This window comes from Equus przewalskii, chromosome 1, assembly GCF_037783145.1.
Source record: "Equus przewalskii isolate Varuska chromosome 1, EquPr2, whole genome shotgun sequence".
NCBI classification, from domain to species: Eukaryota; Metazoa; Chordata; class Mammalia; order Perissodactyla; family Equidae; genus Equus; species Equus przewalskii.
The window spans coordinates 92,817,806-92,838,694 of NC_091831.1; the positions used below are offsets into that span (position 1 = coordinate 92,817,806).

General features: G+C 44.0%; 2 protein-coding genes across 7 annotated transcripts in view; both read left to right on the plus strand.

Moving 5' to 3' along the window:
- SEC11A (SEC11 homolog A, signal peptidase complex subunit) overlaps positions 1-8,856 on the plus strand; it is a 65,199-nt gene extending 56,343 nt beyond the window's left edge. For 3 of the 5 annotated variants that reach the window (XM_070570922.1, XM_070570900.1, XM_070570878.1), the window contains 3 exons: positions 2,095-2,214; positions 8,065-8,122; positions 8,331-8,856. In XM_070570922.1, the coding sequence (XP_070427023.1) occupies positions 2,095-2,214; positions 8,065-8,122; positions 8,331-8,381 (229 nt within the window). In that variant the 3' untranslated portion in view covers positions 8,382-8,856. Of the gene's footprint in view, positions 1-2,094; positions 2,215-2,745; positions 2,784-8,064; positions 8,123-8,330 lie in introns of all 5 variants that reach the window. The other 2 variants (XM_070570911.1, XM_070570889.1) reach the window with 1 other exon arrangement.
- An 8,639-nt stretch (positions 8,857-17,495) lies between these two features.
- NMB (neuromedin B) lies at positions 17,496-20,758 on the plus strand. Of its 2 annotated transcripts, none has more exons than XM_008512659.2 (3): positions 17,496-18,033; positions 18,664-18,830; positions 20,480-20,758. In XM_008512659.2, exons 1-3 carry the CDS (start codon positions 17,877-17,879, stop codon positions 20,645-20,647), a joined length of 492 nt encoding a protein of 163 aa, XP_008510881.1. In that variant the 5' UTR covers positions 17,496-17,876; the 3' UTR covers positions 20,648-20,758. The 2 variants fall into 2 exon arrangements, with proteins under 2 accessions (XP_008510881.1, XP_008510883.1); XM_008512661.2 differs by having other exon boundaries at positions 17,503-18,033; positions 20,475-20,758.
- Positions 20,759-20,889: the final 131 nt, after the last annotated feature.

The window sequence follows — 20,889 nt, forward strand, 5'->3', positions numbered from 1 at the left end:
TAGGAACTGGTTGCCATCAGTAATACTTGTTACACTATAAAGTACATAAAGGAGATGGAGACCTATGCTTTCTTTTCCCTCCCTGAGGAAGGTTGGCCTGGACCTAACATCTGTTGCCAATCTTCCTCTTTTTGCTTAAGGAAGGTTTGCCCTGAGCTAACATCTGTTGCCAGTCTTCCTCTATTTTGTATGTGGGTCACCACCACAGCATGGCCACCAATGAGTGGTGTAGGTCCACACCTGGAAACTGAACTTTGGCTGTTGAAGCAGAGTGCACTGAACTTAACCACTATGCCACAGGGCCGGCCCTGGGACCTGTGCTTTTTCAAACAGCTGTAGTAGTCTCCTGATTACATTCCAGAGAGGGGAATGGGGTCTGTTTGTTGGCTTGTTTTGTTGGCAAATCACATCTTTGGGAATAACCACATCTCCTGTAGCAGCCCTTTCCTTTCCTGGGGGGTTTCCCATTTCCCAGCTTTTCTCTCCTCATATCTGACTTGATTCTTCAGCCTCTGTAGGATTGCTGTTATTTTCCTGGTTGAATTGACTCTTCTTCCTGCTGCTCCTGACTTTCACCCTTGCAGCTAGCCCCTGTTAGCACCTGTCCTCTTTCACCCTCCCAGACTTTTCAGACATTCTTTCACTTACCAAGTTGTCAGCTACAGATTATTTTTCTCTGTATATATTTGCATTTTTTTCTAATTGGAATCTAATTTTTAAGAGTGACTGTTTGCACTTAAGTGTTTTTGGTGTTTGCAACACCTCTCAATTTAGTTTCATCTGCAGATTTAGTGTCTAGTGAACCAGTTTCTGGCTTAGAATCTAAGTAGATATTAGTCAGTGGCAGTCTGAAGCTGATTTTTTCTTTTTAGGGTAGTGGTTAACCCAAACTCACTTGAAGTAGTTTTAAGATAGTCTTTATCAACTGTAAAAAGTACTTTGCGTTCAATTAAATTTTAAAATTATTAGAGACCTCATGGTTCTTTAGTATGATTAAACTAGTAATTTTCTGATCAAGTAAGATGCTGTCCTTATAAACCCTGGTGTGTAAAAGCTGTGTGTGTTTGCTGAAGAAAAAATTATAAAGAAAGCCATAGATAGCTGCTATTTACACCTTGGTCTATCATTTTAGATATTGTTTAATATCTTTTTTCTTTGCTTTTATTTTTTAAAATGGAGAATTTCTAATATGCACAAAAATAGGCAAAACTGTATAAAGAACTGCCATGTACCTATCACCCAGTCCCAGTAGTTATTAATCTCCAGCCAGTTCTGCCCCACCTACGCTACCACCTCTTCCTGCCCTCCTGCCTGTATTCTTTTGAATCAATCCTAGATATGTTATGTCGTATGTATTTCAGGAAATATCTATAAAATAGGCAATGAGCTTTTAAAAAGCATGATTACAATTAGAATTACACCTAAAAAAAGTGAACACTCATTCCTTTATATCATTAGTTTCCAGTCTTTGTTCAAATTCCCAGTTGTGTCGTAATTTTTTTGACAGTTTGTTTGAATCCAGATTCAAGTAAGGTTCTCAGTTGCGATTGGCTGATCTGGCTTTATAATCTCTTGTATTTAATCTGTAAATTCCTTCTCCAACTTTCTTTGTTCCTTGCAACTTATTGGTTGAAGAAACTGGGTCTTTCTGTAGTTTCCCATAGTCTTCATTTTGCCAATTATATTCTATGAGGTAGGATTATACCCTTTGCTCTTTGTATTTCCAGAAAATTGGTGGTTTGTGTTTATTTTAATATAAAAATGAGATCATACTGTATATGCTACTTTGTAATCTTTTCTTAATAAAATTTGTATAATCTTCCAGTGCCATTAACTATTCTTCTATAATATCATCCTTAATGTTTGCATAGTATTTCAACTCCTGAGTGTTAGACTTTTAGCCTGTTTCCAGTTTTTCCCTATTATAAACAGCACAGCTGTGAACATCCTTTTAGCTAAATAAGTAATTTTGATATTAGGAATGATGATAAAATATCACAGTTCCACAGGAATTTTTGGTTAATAAGAGCAAATTTTGTGCTTTCAAATGGCATGAAGGTGTTTGATGACTTGGCTTTCCCTTGTTCTTTTAAGGCAAAATGGACATATCAAGTTTTTGACCAAAGGAGATAATAATGCAGTTGATGACCGAGGCCTCTATAAACAAGGACAACATTGGCTAGAGAAAAAAGATGTTGTAGGGAGAGCGAGGGGGTAAGTATAAAGGGGAGCATTTCCTGAGCTTTTCAGGTCACTTGAAACATGGCTCTCTCAGTCATGTAGTCTGGTCATCCACAATTGAACATAATGGTTTGGTCCTGGTTCTACCAAGTGACCTTGTGTCCTTTAGAAAAGTACGCATCTTAAAATGCATCTGAAACTTCACGGATACTGTTCCAGAGGGGAGGAAATGGGGTGCAATAAAGAATAGAATGTTAATGATGAGATGGAATTGGAGTTACAATTTTAAAAACTCATTTGTTTATTTAGTTCATTTAAGAAATGTTATTGGGCACCTTCCATGTGCTCTAATGTCTGTGCTGTGCTTGGCTCTGGGGATCCAGAGCAGTATTAATCCTGTTTCATGAAACTTACAGTTCTTAAGTAGTTACTAAGTCAACAACTTAAAGTGTTCATCTAAATTAACTTTGTCATGTTAGTTTATTCCATACTGTTTTATTTCTAGTCTTGAAATTATTGAGGTCAAATTAAATTAAAAAGTTATATTAAGCCTGTTTATTTCAGATTTTATCAGGAGAACAGATCAGTGGAGGACAGGAATTGTAAGTTATTGGTATGAGGAAGTATGGGATTGTTACTACCTTCATGTTATTAATAGTATTAACAATAACTCACATTCATTAGGGCGTACTGTGTGCCAGAGACTCATTCTAAGTGCTTTACAAGTATTACCTCATTTTAACCTCAGAACAACCCTAATATTTCCATTCTACAGATGAGGAAACACAGACGAATTAGGTTGCTTATCTAAGGTCACACTGATGGTAAGCTGGCTGACTCCGGAGTCCACCCTCTTAACCATCACACCAGAATTACTGGCATAACACTTCTGAAATGAGTAGCTGCTGATTCTCGCTATTTAGATGCCACCTGGTACTCTTACCACTGTCAGAACATCTGCCCCTGCTGACCTAGAAGAGACACTGTGGATTCAGAGTGATTACGCTAGCACACGGGCCACCACCCTGAGACTCTGTCCCTTAGAGAAGTCAATGTGAGTCATTAAGTGAAGCCTGCCTCAGTTACAGCATGAGAGACACTCATTTCGGGGCCACAGGGATCAGAGCAGAGCAGAGCAAGCACCAGTGTGTTTTGTCTCCTGCAGAGCTGGTTTTCTGTGCATGCCTACAGTTCAAGGGCACTGCATTTTCTGTCATGGAGCTAAACATACTTTTATAATCTAAATTAGATTATCAGTGCCTTGGAGAAATTATAGTCCCCATCTCCCTCATTTCTCAAGATGCTGCTAATATAGTTATTCAAACTTATCAACTTCTTTGAGTCCATGTTTTTCCTTTAATTGTAAATGTACAGATTCATGTAGAAACATAAGAAAACAGCAATCATCAAAAAGCAGCGTCACTTCTCTCCTTCCCCTCCCTCTCCATGAATATTTAACTTTTTGGTTTATGTTCTTTTAGCCTTTATGTATAAAGATGCAGCTATTAATATATATGTGTATACATACAGGGACACCTTTTATCTATGGGGAGAGAGTGGTCACACTGTTTATATCTTTTTTCATTCCTCAAAGTTATTAGTATCTTTACAAATCGAAAGATTTATCTGCATGTCATTATTTTCAAAGCTGTATTCTATTCCACTGTATGGATATTTTTATTTAGCCAATCTCCTATTGTAGGATGTTCTGATTGTTTCCATTTTTTCCATTGTGAACAGTGTTATGATGAGCATCCTTGTGACATGAATCTCAGTCCTCTGCCCAATCATTTCTTCACAGTCACTTCTTAGACGTGGGATTACTGGGTGAAACATGCATATTTCAAGGCTTTTGACAAATTTTGCCATACTGTTTTATTTATACTCCTATCAGTATAACAGAGTGTCCCTTTGTCTGGATCTTGATGCTTAGGTGTTTAATGCAGCTCCTGTCTGCTCACTCTGGCCCCCTGTCGTGGGAAAAGATGCGTTATCCCACAAAAGGGTAGGAGAGCCAGGCTTTCACTCAGGTAATTTGTGTTTCTGAAGAATTTTTGAAAAATCCCAAACTATATACAATGTTGTTTCTAAAATCCCAACATTGAAAATATGGACCTTTGTGTGGCTTTTAATAAAAAATGTAATAGCCTGGTGCTCACTTCCGTGAAGCATAAACATCTGGGGCATGAACAGCGAGAGCACAGAATCTTAACTGTACCAATTCACTTTCCGTTGATTATACCACCGCTTACCTTGACACATAATGGGGCATCACACTTCCTTTTGTGGAAATTGTGTTTGTCAAACACTAAACTGATATTTCAAAGTCAGACTGTACCCAAACCTTAAGAGTAGAGCTTTTCTGCAGACCAGTCTGTGACTGTGGTACAAATATCTTTATGCATTAAAAAAAAATTTTTTTTTCAAGCAGCTGCACACTAAAAAATTTTAAACTGAAGCCTAAGGCCATAAATAAAAACAAGTTTAAAAAATTTTTATTGGGGTATTATTCACATATATTGGGATATGAAATTTACTATTTTAAAGTGTGCAATCAGTGGGTTTTATTGTATTCACAAGGTTGTGCAGCCCTTACCACTATATAATTCCAGAACAGTTCCACACCCTAAAAAGAAAACTCCATACTCATTTGCAGTCATTCCCCATCCCCTTTTTCCCACAGCCCCTAGCAACCACTAATCTACTTTCTGTCTCTGGATTGCCTGTTCTGGGCATTTTATATAAACAGAATCTTACAATATGTGGTCTTCTGTGTCTGGCTTCTTTCACCTAGCATAACGTTTTCCAGGTTCGTTCGTGTCGTACCATGTAATAAGAACAATTTTGGAAAATAAAACTAATACTGAGCCAGCTAAGTATTTAGTAGGGGTGATTCTTTCTAAACTGAGGAGGTTGAAAACACAAGAGGACCTGTTGGTCAAAGCAGAGTAGAGAGCAGCGGCGTGGGGCGGGGGGCGGCGGGGGACAGGGGATGAAAGACGCAGGTGGCCAGGGAGGTGAGGAACACTGACAATGAAAAGAGGAATAAAAATATAAAGAAGGAGCAGCGGAATTGTGCTCTCTCTTGACTGAAACCAATTTAATGGATGAGACTTTGAAAATGTACTTTTTACTTAACTTGAAACATATCATTGTGGGAGAAAAGTAGTGATCCCAACCAGAGTTGGGACTTCCCAGATATAGACCTCTTTTGACATCTGACAAAATTACTTTCTCCCAAAACATCAGCAGATAGTTCTTCCTTCTGAGGCTCCTTCCTTAGCAGCAACTTTGACCCCAGGAACGCCCAGGGACGTGTATTTATCCCTACTCTGCCTTCTAGATGTTGACTTGGCACAGGCTGGTGTTGGAGTTGGCTTCATGGGTGACATTTGTTTTACTTATTTTAAACCTCATTATCAGCTCTGCTTTAGCAGAGTTTATGTGAGCGGAGTAGGGGAAAAGAACATCTGATATAAATTTATGATAACTGATGATGGCAGCATCGTGCACTTGATTAGCAGCTCTTTGCTGTCTCTGTCCATGGAGAGAGAGAGTGGTGCAGATAATTAAATCTGTTGTTTGACTTTGGACTGCCTGTCATATTCTGGCAGCCGTACGTTTTGCTTATATTACTCCTAAAGATCAAGCTGCTTCCATTTCACTTATGCTGGGCAAGGAAAAACCTTAGGGAAAATAATGTTTCCATGAATAATTCATAAGCAGACTGTGTGATCATTGGGAGCCAAAGGATGTGGTTCTTTGAGCATAGATGTCATTGCATGGAGGTAACAGTGAAAGTCTCTACGTGCTGAATGATTGATAAGCAGACCAGAATTAGCAGCCTGATATTGTTTTAATGGAAATCACAGATTCCTTTATAGCTTTTAATCTACGTTTTACTGTGGGGCATTTGCCTTTGCATTCTTAAATGAGATAATCTACCTTCATTGAAAGCTATTGCTTTTATGAAAGTGTTATCAATGAGACAAAAGAAATAAGTTATTACATTAAAAAGGAAAAATATGTGTATTAAAAATGCAGAAAACCTGTACCCACCCTCCTGGAGCTTAGCTATGCCCTTCTGTAGTGACTTACTTTTCAGCTCTTAGATGTTCCAGGGGTTGAAAGCAAAGCATGGGCCCTGAGAGGGGATATTATTTGTCACCACATGCCTGTTCCATGCATCTCACTTGCTAGAACTGTGCTTCTTGTACTTTAGTGTACGGAAGCACCATTTGGGCCCCACCTTCCAGAAATGCTCTGACTCAGTAAGTCTGGGGAACATGTAGCAATGTGCATTTTTAACAAGCTATCCAAGTGATTCTGACAAAGGAGGTCTAGGTTTTAAGAAACATCAACTTCTAGAATGGGAGTTTGGGAATGGGGAGAGAGATGGGTCTGAGTAATGCTGCCAGAAGGGAGAGTGGCAGGACAGGGAACAGGAAGTAAGAGGAGTTCTTTAAAGGAAGTGAAATGCATTAAAGCCAAAATTTCTGTTTTTCAAATTTGCCTAAGGCTTTGATGGTGGAGGTGTTATGTGGGAGGTAATTTGTTTGTGCACCTTTCGCATGGTGCAAATGTTGTGAATGCCCTGAATAAAAGTATCTGGGCTATTTTAAAGTGCACAAAGGTCAATCTCCACTTCAGCCCAACCTCCCTTCTCTAGGACAGTATCACCTTGTCCACTCTGGAGTCCAGCAGTAAAAGAGGAGGAAAAAGAAGAAAGTGGTACATTTGCTAACTGCCATTTACCACATTGATGGTACCCTGCCAACTTTCTCTTTCTGTCCTGAATTCTTATGATGTTGAAGAATCTTTTGCATTGAGGGGAGAATTGAAGTCCTGGGAGAACATGAGATCCTTAAGGGAAAAAGAAAAGAAGCGTCCTGGACATTGACACTTGAATCAGGCAGTGTTTGCTGGATGTCTACCATGTGCAAGGCATTATGTTTGGCCTTGAGGATACAGTGGGGAACGAGATTGGCATTGTTTTTGCCCCTGTAGACCTTAGAGTCTAGTAGGGGAGACAGGCACTAGCCAGCTGGTGATACAACTAATTACATAATTAAAATTGTGATGAAGACTTCAAAGGAAATATATAAGGTGCTGTGAGATTATTGAACAGGTGGTTTTACCTAGTTTGAGGGGACAGACTTTAGGGGCAAGAGGAAAGAAAGAGATAGTAAAAAAAAAAAACAAAGGTGTAGCAGCCAAGAGTTAGGTGGAGGAATAAATTTGTGGTGTGTTACAGAAACCAAGGAGAAAGGGATTTCAAGGGCAAATTTGTGGTCATCAAAGTCAAATGCTGCAGAGATGTAAAGGAAGATGAGAACTGAGACTGGTCTGCTGCGTGCAGTGATTAAAACCGTTCTAGAAAAAGTTTCAGGATTAAAAGAGCCAAAGCCAGATTACAGTGGTTAAAAAATGAGAGGGTGGTGAAATCTTAAGTACTATAATAGAGCTCTTATACTCACTTTTTGGACACTTAACATGAAGTACCTTGTAACGTTCTGGCTGTGTATGCCTTGGCTCCCAACTAGATTGACAGCGGTTCTGATGACAAACCCAGCCCCTAGCACTGAATCAGCATGTAATGCATTAAAGTTGCCAGCTAGAGGTCTAAGACCTCAGATCTGGTACTGGTTCTGCCACACAGAAGCTATATAACCTTGGGCATGAGCCTCTGTTTCCTCATCTATAAAATGGCGATATTCCTAACTTCCCTATCACATGGGCTGTTGAAAGGGTCTAATAGGACAGTATACACAAGTGGACTTTGTGAACTGAAAATTAGTATTCTATGGAAGATATTGAGAATGTTCAGGAAATGATAACAGCTACTTAGGACGTTCTGTGATGATCAATTTTTTGTTTGTTTAGATTTGTTCCTTATATTGGGATTGTGACGATCCTCATGAATGACTATCCTAAATTTAAGGTAAGATCCTGAATTATATGCTTCACTAAAATTGTGATCTTTTGCTTAATTTTGGAAACTGTTAAATAGATTACTGTTAAAAGATTAAAGACTAATTGGGTAGTTTAGTAATTTATCATGGTCACAAAGGCCAGTTTATTAATTAACTGTAAGGACATGTGAACCTGTAAAAACTTCTCTGACTTGTGGTTCTGTGTTTGTTTTCTAGTATGCAGTACTCTTTCTGCTCGGTTTATTTGTGCTGGTCCATCGTGAGTAACAAATCCGCCTTGCTGTTCCTGGAAGATGCCGTCCTTTCTGTTACTGAATGTTTGGAGTAGCTATCGGTCTGTGATTGGTGGAATGGAGAACACACCGGTTGGCGCTTCTTGGTAGCACTGGTTTGCGTTAGTTTATGTTTCCACGCCAGAATGTGTGTGGGCTGGTGCACGTGCGCCACGGCGGGCACTCAAGGGGACTTTCAGTCACAGAATTTCATATGTTGTCATTGTCACACTTTCACATTTTTGTACATCAGTGAATTTTTTATATTAAAAGATTGAGCCAAAGCCCCCAGTGTTTGTATTTTGAAGCCAAGCTTCACTTCTAAAGTGCCTACAGAGTTCTGTACATGAAAATGCAGCTCTACACGAGTTTAAAACCGTCATTTCTCCTTATAATGGGAATGGCATATACTGAGGTGATCACAAGACTTAACTTTTCAAAATTTTAAATAAAAGACTTTGCATATTGAACCCCTTATCCCTGACTTGTGTTTGTCGGGAAAGCTTCTGAAATTTGCCTTCCTGTGCTGTTCTTAGCACACATTGGGGAGGTAAGGCTTTGATGTGAACAGTCCTTCAGCTAAAAAGGTTGTCCTAATACTAACAACTGTTTTTCTGTTTGTTTGTTTGTTTTTGTTTTTGTGAGGCAAAAGTAGCCATTGACGTTCATAGGAAATCTTTTAGTTGTAAAATTGATTCTTCACTAGGGCGTGACTCAGATGCGTCTACCCAGCTAGCGTGGCTGAGAGGTTGAGAAAATCTCACTAGGCTGTAAAGACTCGTAACCTGTTCTGCACTTGAGTCGTTCTCAGCCTGCCTACACCATGGCAGTGCATTTTAGCATCGGGAGGGGGCATGAGGAAGGTGCCGGAGGGCAAGCATGCTACTTGTTGTCTTTAAACTCTTAATTTGCCTGAACCTGTTCTCTTAAGTGCCTGGCTTGGCTTTGCTCTGATGCGGTCTTAAAGAAGGCAAGGTTTGAAGTAGTGAATGCAAAGCCCAGTTGTGTTTTTCTTCTGTTAATATGGAGACAGTTTAGGAAGTAGGGAGTGTAGCGGAAGCCAATGTATTTTAAGCACAAAATACTCTCGTTTCTGATCTCTTCTTGTATTAATGTGAAATCTCAAAGTGAGCACGTTATCTGTGTTGGGTTAAACGAACAGTTCCTATTATTTGTTCAACGGAGGTGGATATCAGTGCATACTTTTATGCTAATGGAATGAGAGTAGGGACAGTTCCTCTTCTAAAGCCCTCGCCTGTAGAGAAGAGTACATCCTAAGTCCATTAACTAGGCTTTAGCCCTCCACCTCTGGATACAGGCTCTTAGTGATCTCAACAGAGGATGAAACTTGGCAGGTCACTGCTAACAAGTGCTTCTTTGAAGCTGTCTGTGAGGCTTCTCTGGTACTTACATTTCTCCTGAGCCAAGGAGAGTGCTGAAGTAGCCCTCTGGGTGAGGAATGGCAGAAAATTGCTGCTTGCTCCATTTTTTCCTCCTAGTCACCCGGAGAGGAGGGGTTAACGGCTCCTCCTCGTGAGTGTCCTGGCTCTGTTTCCGTATCAGCCTTTCTGGGAGTACATTAGGGGAGAAGTAGTGTGCTTTGCTGGCCAACGCTGGGATCCAGGGTTCTTTGTGAGCCTAGCCTGCCTGAGTGTCACCATCCCTGCACTTACATACTTGGCTGTCCGGATTTCTCCTTACACACTTATTGGGAGGAAAACATTATTTTCCTCACTCGTATATTTTCACACCCAATTTTGTGGAATTACTGTTTTGCCTCCTTTGCTGGATGCCCTAGTTGGAAGCAACAGCTAAATTTCTCTGAAAAGTAATCAAATCATTTAAAAATAGTTGAATCACTGTATTAGCCAAAAGTAAAAAGTTAATTTGTGGAGAGAGGTATTACGTTCCCAGTTTTTATATTGTCTAGTTTTAGTGCTAAAAGCTAAAACTTAGAACTGGGAGATTTTACTAGTAAATATGTATTTTACAAACCCTTTGAAAATATAAGAAATGCCAGACATGTCTGATTTGGTGTTTAAATGGAATTATAAACTCTTCGAGATTTGGCAGGACAAGTGGGAAGTTGGGAGGGCTTAACCATTGTGAGTGAAGGGAATTGAAGAGTGTGAGAATTGATAAACTGCAAATGAGAATTCGATAATGGAATGATCTCTTGCCTGTTACTCATCCACTCCCGTTACTCCAACTGTTGAGTCTCTACAAGTTATTTCCAGAGGCCTGTCCTCGCTTCCAGTCCCATGTCTCTCTGTTCCCACTGGACACTTCACTTGATTGTCCCATCCTTAAACTTAAGCTCATAGCAATTCCTGCAAACTTCCCCTCCAAGTTCCACTTTTTTGTTGAAGGAGTATTCACAAAGATTTTTCATTTTCCCACCATATTTAGTCACGTGTAAGGCCTACATTTACCCCTGTCATTCCATTCTCATTACCATTACCTGAATCCAGAAACATAGTCAGTGGCTCCCTGTTGCTTAGGTGACTCTGTGTCCCAGGTTCTCTGCACTGTGCCAGTCTGTGGCTGTTTTAGATCCCCCTTAGTTTTCAACTAAGAAATGTCTCTTCTTGGACCATAAGTTTTGTGTTTACCCTATATAACACCTACATGTGAAGTTCGAACTTTGAATTCAACTAACATTAAGCATCCTTGTGCTATACTGCTGTGTTTTCAGTTATATTATCTCATACTCTTTTTTCTGCTTGTCTGAGTCTCACTGTCTTCACAAAGTAATTGTTCTTCCTCTGTCACTCAGTGTTTGCAGCCTTATGCTATTTGTCCAAGTTTGTGGCTCTGGCCTCAAGTTCGCCCCTCAGACTGTAAGCTCCTCCAGTGCAGGAGCCCCATTTTACAGATGCTGCACTCTGTTTTCCCAGTAGCATCTAGCAACACACACTAAACGTTTGGTACAATCATGCATTGGAACCAGAGGCAGTAACTTAGGGGAGCATCATTGTTGAGCTATTATTCTGGGGCAGAGCATATGAATCATTAAAGTGATTTGTACTTTCCGGTTACTTAGTAAGTACATTATCTTGGTCTTGCCAAACTTGAATCTGAAAACTTTATTTCCCATGGTTACATTTAGACAGCATGTTCCCTTTCTAGAATTTTTTTTTTTTAAGATTTTATTTTTTTTCCTTTTTCTCCCCAAAGCCCCCCAGTACATAGTTGTATATTCTTAGTTGTGGGTCCTTCTAGTTGTGGCATGTGGGATGCCGCTTCAGCACGGCTTAATGAGTGGTGCCATGTCCACGCCCAGGATCCGAACTGGCAAAACTCTGGGCTGCCACAGCAGAGTGCGTGAACTTAACTACTCGGCCACGGGGCCGGCCCCCCTTTCTAGAATTTTTTTTATGTTAATCCTGTTTTCCTCTTTTTTGTGTGTGTCCTTGAATTCTTCCTGTGTTCTCTTTCTTGATGGGAGAAGTATTGATGTTTGGCACTTATCTTAGGGAGTCATAGCCTTCTCAGAGAGCCTACGCTTAGAATAAAGGCTCTGTTGTCCTTGAGTGCATTTCTTGGTCATTTGCATCGGTGTGTTACCAAGTCCAGACAACCCTGCAGAGCATGGTGTGGAGGCTGTCTCAGCATCTGCGGGCACCCTTCCTAGGACGTTTATCACTCTACTGAGCTTCAGAAATGATCCAGCATCTAGCTGGCTAAGTGGATTGTCCACCTTTCTCAAGATGCTCCTTCAGTCAGGACTGCCTCTTCAAGCTGTTTTCTGGCCAGGTATGTCTTTGTCACCATTCTACCTTACTGGAATTGTAAGTTATGCCAGATAGGTTTTTAGACATAAAACAGCAAATATGACCCTTCACACACAACTATGGTGAGTCTGGATGTAGAAAGAATTCTGTGTAACCAAGAAGTGTTAGAGACTAGAATATGCAGGGGTTATCAAAAAAAATAGTGAGGACATCGCCTTCCAAGTGTTATGTGGAAGGCCCTCAGGATTTTTTCTACCCTCAGCTCTCAGCAGATGCCACATTCTTGTACTCTTGATATTGGTCTCACTGGACAGACATCCCATCTTTGCTTGTGCTGGTCGCTCTGCCTGGGGTACCTACTCCCTTCTCTACCTACTAAAAGCTTCCTCATTCAGCTGACATTTATTGATTATCTCCTCTGTGCTAGATTATGGGCTAGGCCCTGGGAATACAAAGAGTAAGGCAAGGGACCTCTTCTACCAGGAACTCAGAGCCTTAACAGGGGCAACGTGTAAACAAAATTTTCCACATAGGATCATAAGTGCAATGATAGAGAGATGCACAGGGAGCTCAAAGGAAAGTGTTTTTTATTCTTGACTAAGCCCTTGAGTGTGTCGTGCTTCATGCTCGGTGCTGCCCGGTGCTGCCCGGTACTTTGTTCATGCTCCTCTTTAGTGTTGTCCTCAGAGTGGTTTGTCTTATGTGTGGCCCACTCCCCATCCAGCTCCTTGAAGGCATTAAGACAAGGCCAGCCTCTGACTCATTATTGTATATCCCCTGGTCCCTGGCACATTTTAGATTTATTTATACCCTACTTTGTTCCCAAAAGGATTTGGAGTGGCTCATAAAGCTACATCTAGTACTATGTGATAAGATATAAAATAATTGAAGAATTTGGGGTTGAAATAAGTATAGGAGGAGAAAAGGATGAAATCATAAGTGAGGTTAGTATCCACAAGACACACTGAAAGATTCTGTTGTCTGCTGGAGGAGATCCATAGTGTTAGTTTTCAGCTCCTTAGGTGCTGATGTAAAGAGGGGATAATTATTTCTATGCTTTGTGGAATGGGCAATAAAATGCAATTTTAAAAAAAACTTGTAATGATACCCGAAGACCATTTCTCTTCTGGGACCTCACTGCAAGGGCACTGTGTGATGTTATACAGTCACCCCTATATTGATTAGCCTGATGATTTTCATGGAGCTCTTTCAGAGAATGTTCCTTTAGTATAGGTAGTTTGGCAACTTCTGCAAAGAGACCTCACAAAAGACCAGCTACCCATCTAATCAGCCAGGAACCTTCAACCAGCTTTCCTGGAGAACAGTGTTCCTTAATCTTTTAAAACTCATAGCCTCTTGTAAGAAATAAAAATCTCAAACAACTTCTCCATTCTGATAACTCCCCCCTCAGGTCTGGGTATCTAACCTCTTATCCTCACCAGCCAAGAATATTTGATCTTGCTTTTTCTTAAGTATGTATTATAAAAACAATAGTTACTCCTCTCTAATATACAGATAGGTTATCATATTGAATATGACTTTCAAGCTATAGATCCGTGTTCTCCCAATCTTAGGAGTTTCTGGAATGCCATCCACTCTCAGTTAAGAATCATATTTCTAGAACCCTTACTTTAATTGGCCAGTTTATTTAGATTGGTAAGCTGAATTCCAGCTCTAATTCAAGGAGTCTAGTTAAAAGAATTTGTACTCAGGACTTAGGTCACGCAAGTAAGTAAATCAGCTAGCATGAAACTTTGATAAAAGCTGTTAGCCTGACTAAGCGAAAAAAAGAAAGAATGCTATGTAGAATTCATTTCTTGGAATTGGTCAGAAGTTGAGGTATTTTAGTTTATCAAAGAACTCATGATGTAATAGGCATTTTGCCAAGACGTTTTCTTGACTGTTACGCCTGCACCATGGCCTTTGCTGCATCCAGGGAACCCCTGTGATGGGCTTCAGATTCCCAGCAGGCTTTGCTTTTCCCAGGATCCAGCTAATAATATTCAGTGCTTAGAATGTGCCATGTGCTCTGCTAAGTGCTTTTGAATTTATAACAAATTTTTATTTTCTCTCATTTAGTCCTCAAAATAAACTCCAGTTTACAAAAGAGAGAAACCAGAAGCTAAGAGGTTTGCCTAGGATCTTCTGGTCCACGGATGGCAGAGCCAGAAGTCAGTCTATTGCTTTTAGCATGTCACAGTGCTGGTGTCTTTCTACCTTTATAAAGTCTAAGAAGACTCTTTGATTTGGGATAAACCCCACAATTGCAAGCCCCTTGGGAATTCTTCAGAGGCTTTAGTTTGTTCTTCGGTGGATTTGCTCAGATTAGTAAATCTCCCAGAAATAGTGAGATTCTCAGGCAGATTTCCAAGCATTTAAACCTGTTTGGAGTTTACAGAGTATTTATTTCAGTTACTGAAATACACCCTGAAATCCATGGCTATTACACGCAAATAATTATGAATGCCGGGCCTGGGGCTTCTCTCCTTAGGTTTTCATAACTTCCCTGAGCATCTGTGCCCTTAGCTGAGCAGCAGCTGCTTAGCTTTCTTAGCCACTGTTGGGGTCGTCATCACTTTCCTTACTAGATGTAGGTATTTTCTCTCTTTTTGAATATTGCCTTTAAAAAAAAAATTTCATATTTTGGCAATTTCAGTTCTGAAATATTTCCTTATTAATAGTTAATGTTCTGATTTTCCAGCTAATCCCTCTGTGTTCCTTCTGACTTTGGGAAATTGTGTCAGATATCCCTGAGTCTCCCTTCTTTCTTTCTTAAAGATTCTGCTGTTATCCTGTTTCTGCAGCCCCTTCCCCATTCTGAAACTAAAGAGCGGGACCTGAGTTATCTCAAGATCTCATCTCCCCAGCCCACACAGATGGAGAGCTTGTGCGCGGAGGTCTGCCAGGAGAGTGATTGTATGCCATCCTAGTCTGAGCAGCTCTACGTTTGTCATCATTCCTTTTCACCGGATTCTTTACGTCTAATTTAAATTTCTGCTTTTCACTTTCTCTCTTGTCCTCTGTGCCTTTCATGTGTTTGGAGTCCACACACTGGTTTCTCCATTTGTTTAGTTTCTCTGCAACTAACTTGGTTTGTACTTAAGTTGACTTATCTATAAGGTGGGCATAATACTAGTCTTTACTACAGCAAAATAGTGTTGGTGATCAAAGGAGCATGTATGTAAGTGCTTTTGGAAAACAACAACAAAAAAGACTCAGTTGTGAAAAGGTGTTACTTGTAATTGATTGCAACTTAATGAAAATATAGCAACTAGTAATATATGTGTCCTTTATTTCAAGCAACCTTTGATTAAAAACCATGGTGCAGTTTAAATGTTTCATTGGTGTTGGTTATAACAGGATTTCCCATCTATCTTTCACCCCTTAATTATCTTTTGGATTGTCCTATGAATCTTCTCTACATTTTCTGTGGATGACCTTGAATGTTGTAGAAACATGGGAAGGGTCAAGGGTACGCTCTGAAGAGCTTCCCCATGCGCCTCCATGATTCACTGTCAGTCTTCCCATTGGGATGGAGGCCTTTGGACTTCCCTTGCCATCACAGTGGACTTGGGGAACAGGCAGTTGGCAGTTCAGGTCCTTGTTCTAAACTCAGCCTAGCACTCCCTGGGAGATCCCGCTTGGAAGTGCTATCTTGGGCAAGCCACCCTCTCTGCTGTGCCTAATCCTCCTCCCTCCTGGGACAGTGTGTTATAGCTGGCCATGAAGCCGCTGCCCTGCTGCTTTCTCCAGAGTCCTCAGAAGCCCCTTTTTCCTCTGCTAGGCTGACATACAGTGATTTCAGGGACATCTGGGGTCTGTCCGGGGGCTGTGGTTGGAGCAGTGAACCCAGGCTGTGTCAGAGGAGGCTTGGCTTAAATATAAAGAACCTATCAGAGCAGAACGCAAAGCTCCAGGGTCACCTGCAGAAGAGAGGTGAAAGTAAATGCAGTGCCTGCTCCCCCTCCCTCCTGAGAAATCTACACCAATGCAATGTTTAAACTTGGAATGGTAAAGCAGGTGTGGGTGTGTTTAGGGAAAGCAGCATCTGCCCTGTACAACTTTGGGTGTCCGATAGAGTGGTCCAGACAGACCCAAAGTCTGATTCCAGTGTGACGTCTGGGCAGTGACTCAACCTGTGAGCCTGTTTCCAACTATGAAATGAGGAAAGAGAAATCTACCCAATAAAGTTCCTTCAAGCATTTAAATCAGGCAGCAATTAATACCAGCTCCTATGTTTTCCCACTAGTTTCTCCATCCGTGGACCAGAGAAGAGAGGATGGTATGTGGTTGATGCAGAGGAGAGGGAGGGGGTCACAAAGGGAATGATTATTATGGGAAGGTGATAAGAGCTATATCTGTACAGCATGGCTAAGCAGTGACAAGAATGCAGAGAGGTGTAAATGCCAGGGTGGGGGATGAGAAGCAAAGAGATCGGGGAAAAAGCCAGGGCCAGAAATGGAGTGCTCCTGTCCTGCATGTCATGCTCCCAGGAGCTGAGCGCGACAATCAGCTTCTCATAAAGGCTATTAAGATGCTGATCCATAGAGCTAGCAGGGCTTGCTGCGCTAGATACATGCAAGAGGAATGATCACAAGTACCGTTATTGAGCCAGACTGGGGAGTAGGTTCTGTCACAGCCACACTGTGCAGTGTTTCAGGGAAGAGTCCAGAGTCCAGGGGTTGGTCTGTACCCCGCTCCTTCATCACGCCCTCCTTTGTGTTCTGTCTCTCCAATGAGATGAACTCCCTTGGGAGTGGGGAATTACCTCTTGTCTCCCCTCCTCCTGTGCCTAGCAGAGTGCTCTGAACATTGGTGTTTAGTCCAAACATTTAAGCAGAAATAAACATATTATTCTGGAGCACACCGTCTTTGCCTACACTGATGCTGCTGACCCAGAAGTTCTTTCCAAGACAAGTCTAGACAGCACCTTGGGAGGAGGAGAGTGCTGAGTGTGAGAGGGCAGTCCTAGAGGACTGCGGCTTCCTGCCACAAAATAATTGTGCTAAAACATGTAAAATTATTAAAAATAGGGCAATGTGGTTATTCCCATTTTACAGTTGAAGAAAGAGGTTCAACGAGTTCACACACTTGTATCTGGACACCTGTGCTCTTTCCACTCCCCTGACCCAGAGATCTGCCTGTTGCCCGGCTGACAGGCCAGGCTCTTCCTAGCGGGGTGCCCATTCCTGGGGGGCCTTATCCCAGCATCCATCGTTCTGCCTGAGTGCTGGCAGTGAGAGTGCAAAGAGGGTTGAGCACGGTCAGAGCCCTGCGGGAGGGGCCGATGGGCATCCTACGGAGCCCCTCTGGCGCCTGGCCCTTTGCTGGACGCTGTGACGCCAGTGTTACACAGGAGCAGGCGTCCTCGCCCCCACTTTCGCCCTTACAAAGAGAAGCTCCGAGGCGAAGAACTGCTGTCGGCCCAACGCCGGTGGGAGTGGAGGGAGACCGGGGGACCCCACTTGCCCCGGGCCAGGTCCTTAGCCTGAAGGTGGCGAGCTTGGGACAGAGGCCCTAAGGGAGCGGTGCCCACGTGGGGGCAGGAGTGCGGGCGTGCGGGTCGCGGACAGAGACCCCCACCCGAGGGCTCGCGGGCCGCACTGGGACTGGGAAGGCGGAGCAGGTGGAGCGCGGGGGCAGGCCCTGGGCAGGCTCCGCCTCCCGGACAGGCTCCGCCCCCTGGGCGCGGGTTTAAAAGAAGGGAAGGCGGGCGCCGCACATTGGGGCGGTGGCGAGGCGCGCCGGGTAGAGCTATGACCCTGCGGGCGGGGGGCGCGCGGCTGTTCGGCGGCCTCCTGCTCTTCGCTCTGCTCGCGGCCAGCACCGCCCCGCTCGGCTGGGATCTCCCGGAGCCCCGCAGCCGGGCCGGCAAGATCCGAGTGCACCCGCGGGGCAACCTCTGGGCCACCGGTAAGTCTTCGGGACCCCGGCAGGCGCCCCTCACCCTCCTCTGACCCCATGTTCCTTCTCTGGCTGTTCTTCAGCCATGGACACTAGTGTCCCGGCTGGTGGGAACCCTGGAACTCATCTGATTTAACAGATGGGGAACCTGAGAGCCAGATCGGTCAGTGACTTGGCTAAGAGTATTCAGCCAGTTTAAAGCAGACCTGGGGCTGGATCCTAGATCTGCCCTCCAGCTGATTCTACTTAGGCAAGATTCTACTGAATCTTCTAACCTCTGGCGTGTCTTCTCTCTGCACCTCCACCTTCCAGGCACCTATTCCTTCTCCACTTCCTTCCCTGCCCTTTCCTGTCCCTCTTCTAAGCAGGGAGCACAACTGGCAGAGTTTCTCCCTGGCCCTGGGCCATGCCTCCCTCCTTCCAGCCATGCCATCTCCACCCTCTCTACCTGTTCAGGAAAAGCTGAGGTACAGGCTGTCAACCCCGGGGGTCTTTGCAGCTCCTTGGTGAGAAGGAGAAGGAGGAAAGTTGTGTATCTTCTTGCCACGAGAACTGAAAGATGGGAGAGGTCAGGAACTTCCCCACTGGGATCAGATCCTCACTCCCTGACTTCTTTGTGCCTCCGCATCTCATTTCTAGGTCACTTCATGGGCAAGAAGAGTCTGGCCATCCCATCCCCACTGGGGACAGCTCCCCACATCTCCCTGAGGGACCAGAGGCTGCAGCTGAGTCATGATCTGCTCAGGATCCTCCTGCTAAAGAAAGCTCTGGGCCTGAGCCTCGACAGCCCAGCATCTCACACCCAGGTGAGCCAGGCCCCCACCTTGGGCCCAGGCCAGGCTCAGCCAGGGCTGCCCCTGGATCCAGCACTGGGCTTAGGGTGTAACTGCCCCACCAGGGCGTGATGGACCCCAGAAAGCCAGAGATTTCTGGCTCTCCCTGTGATCAGAGCTCAAAGGGAGAGGACTCCAAAGAAAGGAAGCTGACCCTCCCAGCAAACCCCATGGAGCAAGAAGTAGGGGAAGAAGTTCCCCTCACCTATTGCCCAATTTACAGTCAGAGCCTAGGATTACCCAGCCTCTTGCAGCAGGGCTTTCCCTCGCCAGTCCACACAGATTTGCCGCACCCCAGTTTTCCACCTTTGCAGTGCCCTGTATGTCCTTGTAGCCAGAGTTGGGACCCTGAGCCCCAGAGAGGGAAGAGAAGAGTCAGTTATCAGCCAAGACAGAGTTTGGATCTTGTTTACCATGACCAGTGCTCTTCCCAGTCTCTCATCTGCCTCAGTGACCCATGGCAGGGTCTCAACCTCAGCACTCTTGACATTCTGGGCTGGATAATTCTTGGTTGTGGGGGCTAGCCTGTGCATTGCAGGCAGTGTAGCAGCTTCCCTGGTCTCCATCCACTAGAGCATCCTCCCTCTCCACCGCACAATTTTCACAACGAAAAATGCCTCTAGATGTTGCCAGAGGTCCTCTGGTGAGGGGACGGGGGAGGGAGCCAACATCACCCCTGGTTGTAAACCACTGACCTATGGGGGTTCAAGGCCCTAAAGCTGGAGCCCAGCCGCCTTAGTCTCCAGCCTGGTAGAGGGGCAGCTCTTCCATTCCCTGCTCCTGGTGCTGTCCCCACTCCACCTTCCCTGGTCCTCTGTTGCTGTGTGCAAAATGGCAGTGTGATGTGGTAGAATGTGGGTTCTGGCAACAGTGTCCTAGGCTCATAACCCAGCTGCTTAGTAGCTGTGTGACCTTAGAAATGTCAGTTAACCTCTCTAAGCCTCATCTTCTCATCCATCAAATGGATGATGCCTGGCACATACAAAGCACTTAGTAAACGGGTGCTATTACCGGTCCGTGAGCCCCCTGGCAGCACCTGTTGCTGACTCACCTTTGTATCCCTAGCATGTAGTCTGTATGTTTTGAAAGAAGGGAGGGGCATTCCCTAGAGAAGGTCCAGCCCCAGTCAATCTCACTGACTCTCCTGATGCACAGAACCCCCAGCCACTAAGGGCAGGAGCTTGGGCTGGCTGAATCTGAAGGGAGACAATGTCACCTCTGGGGCTGTTGGTCAAAGGCCTGAAACATGCAGACAGCTAGAAAGCAGTACCTAGCCCTTGGGGATGGGGCTTCAGAAGTGAGGGCTGGGGCAGAGCTGGGGGCAGGGGAGTGAAAACACTGACTCTTGCCCAGGACCAGGCACTGTACTTGGACTTTACTTCCATGATGTCCTTTGACTGTCGTGCCCATTCTCTGAGGTTGGGGCTGTTATTCTGAGAAAACCATTGCCCCAACCCCTCTCAGGCCCTTCTTCAGGGAGAAAGGTGCTGGGGGACCTGCCTCAGCTGAGAACCTACCCCTCCTACCTCTGTGGATGCCTAGCCCTTAGGAATGGCAGGATGCCCCTATCATTTGCCCCTTCTGCCCAGGTTAATTCCTCTGTGTGTTCCCCTTCAGCACAGGAGGCTGCTGGTACAATTGCTGCAGAAGTGATGCCATTAACGAGGAAGACAGGACGACATGGCTTAGCTTGTGCCCACCCAGGGAAGGTGCTGAATGGGACCCTGGCAGTGGCCCCATCTGGATGTAAATCCTGGGCTCAAATCTCGGTTGTTACTCCATTACTGTGATTTCTAGTTGAGTCACCAGGAATATTGCCAATGCAGACACAAATTATGTTCCTACTGTATGTCTTGCTTCCCTGTTGAAGTTATGAATAAAACCCTCCTCTTTACATAGAATGTCTGGCCCTCTCCTTCCAGCCAGGTTTGACGGAATGGGAGGGAAAGGGGGCTGGAGGACCGGGTCTTCAGTGAGATGGGGCTGGCTCCAAAAAGCCCAGAACACTCCACGGTACTAGCCAGGCACTGAC

Bases quoted from the DNA above. Each gene is read 5' to 3' on its own strand.
- NMB (XM_008512659.2), top strand. From the start codon at position 17,877: ATGACCCTGCGGGCGGGGGGCGCGCGGCTGTTCGGCGGCCTCCTGCTC. The intron at 18,034-18,663 runs GTAAGTCTTCGG...TCTCATTTCTAG, and splicing joins GGGCAACCTCTGGGCCACCG to GTCACTTCATGGGCAAGAAG. The intron at 18,831-20,479 runs GTGAGCCAGGCC...CCTTCAGCACAG, and splicing joins GCCCAGCATCTCACACCCAG to GAGGCTGCTGGTACAATTGC.